Raw genomic sequence first — 7,735 nt, forward strand, 5'->3', positions numbered from 1 at the left:
CTCAGCTACTCGGGAGGCTGAGGCAGGAGAATTGCTTGAACCCAGGAGGCGGAGGTTGCAGTGAGCCGAGATCATGCCATTGCACTCCAGCCTGAGCGACAGAGCGAGACTGCATCTCAAAAAACAAAACAAAACAAAACAAAAATCTGAAAAACAAGAAATCATGACATAAGCCAATTGTTTTAGAAATACAGGTGGACATCATACTCAGGAGAGAAAAGATTAAAGTGATTGTCCCTAGCAAACTAATGTAACCACAAATAAAAACGTAAAATTACCTAGTTTTTCAAAGCTGTTTATCACATTAGAGCAGCTGTACCCAACTTGTCTCCTCTTTTCTCTCAAAGTCTTTATGTTTTTGTGTCTTTGCTGAATTGTTTAATTCTTTGCTGATGCTTTTTAGTTTTGGTTTTGTTTTGTTTTTTTGCTGTGTACAGTCATTCCTCTGTATCCATGGGTGATTGATTGGTTCCAGGACCCCTCTTCGATATCAGCATATGAGGATGCTCAAGATTCTGACAAAAAATGGTGTAGTATTTGCATATAACTTATGCACATCTTCCTGTATACTTTAAATCATCTCTAGGTTACTTAGAATACCTAATACAATGTAAATAGTTGTTATACTATACTGGTTTCTTATTTGTATTATTTTTTATCATATTGCTGTTTATTATTTTTTAATATTTTTCATCTGTGGTTGGTTGCTTGTTGGAGCATTTTCAATTCACATGCTTTAAAATCTTTGTTAGATAATTTTAACATTTGTGTCACCTCAAAGTTGGTATACATTGATTATCTTTTTTTCATTCAGGTTGAGATATCCAAATTTCCTTTTTGTATGGGGACCCAAGTCATATAAGATGATGGGCCCAACCTACTCCAGTATTACCATACAGTCACATTCTGAAATTCTGAGGATCAAGACTTCAACACAGAAATCTGGAAGGAGGAACACAATTCAATTTCTAACAGCAGTATAAATGGATCCCCTCTTTAGTATGATTTTTAGACTTTATACAAAACATTCTCATTATTTCTCAGTTATTTTTGGCGTAATGAATAAAGTTTCTTCTGAACGTGGCAAGAAGTGTGAACCACTTGGCTGCTCAACCACAAATGGGGATTTGCAGGGAGAAGCTGCAGCTGTGGTCTCCATTTTCCTAAGTATGGTGCCAAGAATAAAAAGCAATGAAGGGTTTGTGACAAAAGAGTATATAGTGTAAAGATGTTCAAACACTTCTAAGTAATAAATCTGTATTAAAATGAATATTTGTATTTCCTTAATTTCATTAATAATGAAACAAATGAAGAAAATTGCCCATATGTTGAGTTCGTACAATTTTTTAAAAAACACACATTTTGTTTTATTTTAAAACTTACTTGTATTTATTTATTTTTAAAGACAAGGTCTCACTATGTTGCCCAGGATGGTCTTGAATTCCTGGGCTCAAGTGATCCTTCTACCTCAGTCTCCCAGGTAGCTGGGACTACAAACATGTGCCCGGCAAAGACATACAATGTTATCTACCAATTCTTCTCTATCCCATCTTCCTGATAGAATACAAGCTTGAAGGCTAGAAGTGCGATGGTTCTCAGCTCATGTTAAATTGATAAACATTCCTGAAGTAGTAGTCATAGGCTTAGCTATTGGCTAAAACAAAAAACAGAAACAGAAACAGCAGCACATGCGTATGTGTTATATTTATTAACTGTGCATTTTTAAAAGGTAGAGTTTTCTAATTAGTTGAAAAATTTCTTACTATATCAACAATACAAACGTGTTTAGAATTCATATTATGTCATTGTTATTATAATTGGACCTCAGGAATGTAAACAGAAATGTATTTGGGTGAGGTGCATATTGCTGCTGACTCTGTCGGGCTATTACATTCTATTAGACTAGAAAATGTACAGGTGCCACTAAGCCAGTGGCAGAGAAATTGGAAGATTTGTTGAGTGCTGTGACCCTACTCAATTCTTCATAATTTTTCTAGCAGCTCTCACATATTTTTAAAATTTAAAGTCCAATTTTCACTACCAGATAATTTTGATTGGCACTGGCATGACAATGTCTGTTTTCTCAGTGACACCTAATAGTTCTTACTCATTACTTGTCACTGGCATGAAGGGCAAGCAGCTTAGTTAAACTGTTCATAGGCCTTACAAAGCCTGTCTTTTATTCTTATATGGAGGGGAAAAACAATCCTGGAGTGAAAATATGCCTTAATTTAAGGACGAATTAAGTGTTATAAACTGCTCATAAGCACAAACCTCCTGAATTGTTCTGATGCAAGAGGAGCAAATAAAAGAACCACATGAAATCCCCACCTTAATCATTTTATTTTATGACAAATATCTTGCTTGTATTCCTGCACTTTCTTATATGCCAGATAATTTCCAGCTTGAAAAATAAATAGAAGCCATAAAATCATTTACTGTTGTATTATTTAATTAGTCATTTTACAGCTCTTGTATTTCCCAAATCCAATATCCCTTATTTTTGGTATTTTAAGTTATTTAAACTTCACAGTCATACAAACAGATGCATCAGATAAGCAAGTGAGATGGTATGTTGAATATATTACCATACAGTATTTCTTTATGCAGAATTATACAAGGCAAATTCTCGGGTGCAGTGACCAAAAAATAAAATAAAATGCAAGTACTCTGGGGACCACCAAATTGGGACAGAGGATTGTAAGCTACAAAATTAGGAAATGTAGGAGAATATTTACTTTACATAGAGGGAACAGAATGAGTATAAATGCCAAAGCAAGTATAGCTTCTGGGAACGAGCTTATAGCTGGAGCTCGAACGAAAGGGAAGGGAGAAAGCCAGGCTGCAGAGGTGACTCCATGACTGATGTCATAGTTTCTCTTTCCCCAGGAGCATAAACAAGCAGCTGTGAGGAGCTGGGGATAATAATCTCACCATAAAATTCTGAGGACATTTGGGATTGGATATGTATTTAGGGAAGAGTAACTAAAATAGACAAAAAATGAGGACTAGAATTGAGGATGGGGGAAAGACTTAAAAGAATAAGACTAAGGGAAGTATAAGAGGTTTTAGAAAGAGATAAAGAATGGAGGTGACCCATTGAACAACTGGGTCACCTAAAAAACATCCATCTAAGGCATCCATAATGTTGACCGGAAATAAAACTCCAAGGCAAAATTAGCATAAGTAAAGAATTTGTTTTGGCCAAATTTGAGGAGTGTAACCTGGGAAACACAGATCCAAACTACGCCAGAGAAGTGCTTTCAGTTGGGGAGGTTACAAGCAGATTTTTAAGGACAAAATGAAGAGGTATAGCAAGGTGGTCTCAGCCTGTTCATATAGAAATACCATTGGTCAACAGAAAGAAGCTAACAGATGATTGGCTAACCCCTACAGCACTTCTTGGAATAGTCATTACCAGTTTGTGATGAACCCAGCTCCTGGAATTCTTATAATGAAAAGGTTCAGGAATTTCAGGGGAGTAACTGTGGCATCATGACCACCCTATTTGGACATCGTAATTTAGTTATCCTCATTTGTTGGGTTTTGTTTTCAATAAGGATGACCAGTGAGAACCTCCCCTTTTGTTTGATCCAACCTTGCAGAATAGCTTACCTTTCCACACAGCCTTGACTCTGTAAAGTTTAGATGATCTTGGAGACAATTAGTAGACTGCTCTTTAAACCTTTCTGTAGTTCTCTGTATATCCCACCTTATGCAGAAATGGTGGTCAAAATGGTAGCTAATTTGGGTGAGAAAATAAAACTTTCTCCATGCCCAACACCCTCCACACACATCAGAGTTCAACAGTAAAGGTAGAAGGAGCAAAAGGGATTCAACAATGAAAAATAAATAACCTGTCTGAGAAAAGTAGAGCCCTTTACTTTCCTCCCACAGAGAAGTGGCCATGGACGAATCTTTTCAGGTGTGTCAAAAGAGTCTGTTCCTGTGGTTACCTGAATAACAAAGACCTAGGCAGAAATCATTGAGTTGTAGATACAAACACTCTCAGACTAGCCAGACAATTGCAGGAGGACTGGAGAAGGAAGAATAAGATAGTATCTCCGGAACTTAAGGAGAAGATCTCTTGAGAAGCAGATGCCAATAACTAGAGGGAAACCGCCTCAGGCTGAAAGGATAGATAACAGTCTCCATCGTCTCTGGTGCCATGTGTTCAATCATTGTTGTTTCTCTCTAGGAGTCTGCTTTATTATTTTTTCTTAGAAGCATGGCCTTCTCAGCTTACCTTTCACTTATTTCAGATATGGCTACCCAGATTAAATTTTACATGAGCATTTCACTCGGGGACCCCAAAGAGAATAAAGAGGGGCTCTGGGACTCACGTTTACTTCATAGAAGAAGGGATCTGAGTGGCCCAACCTGGATGAAGTGACTTTTCTAATCAGTTGTCTTTAGGATTTTTTAAATTATTATAAACAGGGATCTAAGTGTTCATGGATAGTGTGGTGACTATACAAGCAAATTCCAAGAGCAAGACTGTCTCATATGAAACGTTGCATTTCTTAGCAAAAAGCAGGTCTCTAAAGAGCAAACATTCAGTAAATTGTTTCTGAATCTATTAATAAATGATAAGAAAAGGCAAGGGAAATCAGCATCCTCACTGCATGCCTTCAGATGTGTGCTTCCTATCAGATATGGGTATTCCAACAGAAACTGGAAAAAAGAAAATACAATGCATTCACTGGACAGAAATATTGTGGACAGGGGGTAAGCATTGGGACAGTGGTGAACAAAATTATTCTTGAGGTCCCCATTAATCAAAATATTTGTGGCATCCAGAAGCTTGAATCTTTAAGGACAAATATGAATCTTTACCTATCTCCTTTTACTCTTCTCTCCTTTCTCCTAAACTAATTCCAACAAATACATTTACTTTTAAAATTTCATAAAGCCTATCTAATTGGGAATTTAGGTCTCGCTCTTTGTGGACACCAGAAGGATATAAATGATAAGGGGAAATCCCACCAAACAGAAAGGGCAAGAAGATGTATGAATGAGTAGTAAGCTCATGAGCAACCCATCAGGCATCTTCTTTATTTTACCCCCAACCCAGAACTTAGGGATGAAGCTTCATGAAGCTTTCTTTGGTGAAGGAGAGAGGCCTGTTCCGTTGCCGAGGAGTGCGGAGCTGCGTACTGGCTTTGGGATGACACTGACTGGGTATAAAATTTATCACTTGTGATATCCTTGTGTGATCTACACACATTGTTTAGCTTCTCCAAGACTTTTCTTTGGAAAGCCCACATAGAACAGAAAAAAGAAATGCCATCTTTTAAACTATCTATTTAACTATCTTGTGCTACCATGTTTCCAAGGTTGGGGTATTGGGAGAGTTGGTGAAACAGCAATATGTCAACATTAACTTGTCTCCAAGCAGGCATGACTTTCAATATCAAATGGTCACAATCTCCAACTTTTAATGGATCCTAAATGAGTGCTTCAAAAATACTGCCGTTTGGTAATAAAGTCATACTCAAAGTAACACTTATTTGGCTGAATTTCCAGAGACTGGAGAGAAGGTTAAGATCCAGGTGGTTGCTATGATAAGAGCATTACGACTTATGCATCTAACACTTTGTTGCTGTCAGTATGATATAGCCCTTCAGCTCATGGTTTAAAAAAGCAAAGGGAGGGTAGTCGCGGGAGGGAGTGGGGCAGGCGCTGTGGGCCGGGCCCCTCCTCCGGCTCCTGCACAACCGCCTCCCTCCGGGCTCCGCCGGCTCCCGCCATCCCCGCAACGCCGCTCTGTGCCCGCCGCCGTCCGGAGCGCCCGCGCGGGGCTGGCGGGAGCCTCGGCTGGCGCGCGGGGCCGTGGTCGTTGCTCCCTGACCGGCCGCGGCCGTCTCCATGAAGCGGAAAAGCGAGAGGCGGTCGAGCTGGGTCGTGGCCACCTGCTCGCCGCGCTGCTCTTTGACCTCGCCGAGTGTAAAGAAGATCCGCAGCCCCACGCAGCAGGACCCGCGCCACCGGGACCCCCAGGACGACGTGTACCTGGACATCACAGATCGCCTTCGTTTTGCCATTCTCTACAGCAGACCAAAGAGTGCATCCAATGTACATTATTTCAGCATAGATACTGAACTCGAATAAGAGAATTTCTCTGAAGACTTTGGACCACTCAATCTGGCAATGGTTTACAGATATTGTTGCAAGATAAATAAGAAATTAAAGTCCATTACAATGTTAAGGAAGAAAATTGTTCATTTTACTGGCTCTGATCAGAGAAAACAAGCAAATGCTGCCTTCCTTGTTGGATGCTACATGGTTATATATTTGGGGAGAACCCCAGAAGAAGCATATAGAACATTAATTTTTGGAGATACATCCTATATTCCTTTCAGAGATGCTGCCTATGGAAGCTGCAATTTCTACATTACACTTCTTGACTGTTTTCATGCAGTAAAGAAGGCAATGCAGTATGGCTTCCTTAATTTCAACTCATTTAACCTTGATGAATATGAACACTATGAAAAAGCAGAAAACGGAGATTTAAATTGGATAATACCAGACAGATTTATTGCCTTCTGTGGACCTCATTCAAGAGCCAGACTTGAAAGTGGTTACCACCAACATTCTCCCGAGACTTATATTCAATATTTTAAGAATCGCAATGTTACTACCATTATTCATCTGAATAAAAGGATGTATGATGCCAAATGCTTTACAGATGCTGGCTTTGATCACCATGATCTTTTCTTTGCTGATGGCAGCAGCCCTACTGATGCCATTGTCAAAGGATTTCTGGATATCTGTGAAAATGCTGAGGGTGCCATTGCAGTACATTGTAAAGCCGGCCTTGGTCGCACGGGCACTCTGATAGCCTGCTACGTCATGAAGCATTACAGGATGACAGCAGCCGAGACCATTGCGTGGGTAAGGATCTGCAGACCTGGCTTGGCGATTGGGCCTCAGCAGCAGTTTTTGGTGATGAAGCAAACAAGCCTCTGGCTGGAAGGGGACTATTTTCGTCAGAAGTTAAAGGGGCAGGAGAATGGACAACACAGAGCAGCCTTCCCCAAACTTCACTCTGGTGTTGATGACATTTCCATAAATGGGGTCGAGAATCAAGACCAGCAAGAACCCAAACCTTACAGTGATGATGACAAAATCAATGGAGTGACACAAGGTGATAGACTTCGGGCCCTGAAAAGCCGAAGACAATCAAAAACAAATGCCATTCTTCTTAAATGTCCCCTAGCTGTGCTGACCTCTGCACTGTGTAGTGTTGTCATCTGGTGGATTGTTTGTGACTACATTCTTCCCATCCTGCTATTCTGTCTCGATGGTTTCGGAACATAGTGGCCATCAGGACCCCCTGACAGATAGCTGCTTCTCTCCATTTCAAGGACTAAAATGGTCTTGCATTAAGTAAAAACCTGTGACCAGAACTGAAGGAAGACTCTAGGAACTGAAAACTGCAACAGAAATCAGCACAATTTGAAAACAAAAATTGCAAAAGACTTAGTTGCTTTCCACCTAAGAAGCTGATCAATGGAGAAAATGTCCACTGGAGTTTCAGTAATGAACTTTGAGTTTGAGTGCAAGCGAATGTACCGAGACCAGCTCAGTGGGGGAGACCCTAACCCAGTGGTGCTAGAGGAATTAAAGATACACACACAGAAATACCGAGGTGTAAAGTGGGAAATCAGGGGTCTCACAGACTTCAGAGCTGAGAGCCCCGAACAGAGATTTACCCACATATTTATTAACAGCA

At 40.1% G+C, this 7,735-nt stretch overlaps 1 protein-coding gene across 1 annotated transcript; it reads left to right on the plus strand.

The window, feature by feature from the left end:
* Positions 1 to 5,868: 5,868 nt before the first annotated feature.
* On the plus strand, positions 5,869 to 7,320 carry CDC14C (cell division cycle 14C). Its single transcript, XM_012496745.2, is given in 1 exon segment — positions 5,869 to 7,320. A coding segment is annotated over 1 exon segment (1,452 nt).
* Positions 7,321 to 7,735: the final 415 nt, after the last annotated feature.

The sequence above is a fragment of the Nomascus leucogenys genome, chromosome 17, assembly GCF_006542625.1.
Source record: "Nomascus leucogenys isolate Asia chromosome 17, Asia_NLE_v1, whole genome shotgun sequence".
Classification (NCBI taxonomy): domain Eukaryota; kingdom Metazoa; phylum Chordata; class Mammalia; order Primates; family Hylobatidae; genus Nomascus; species Nomascus leucogenys.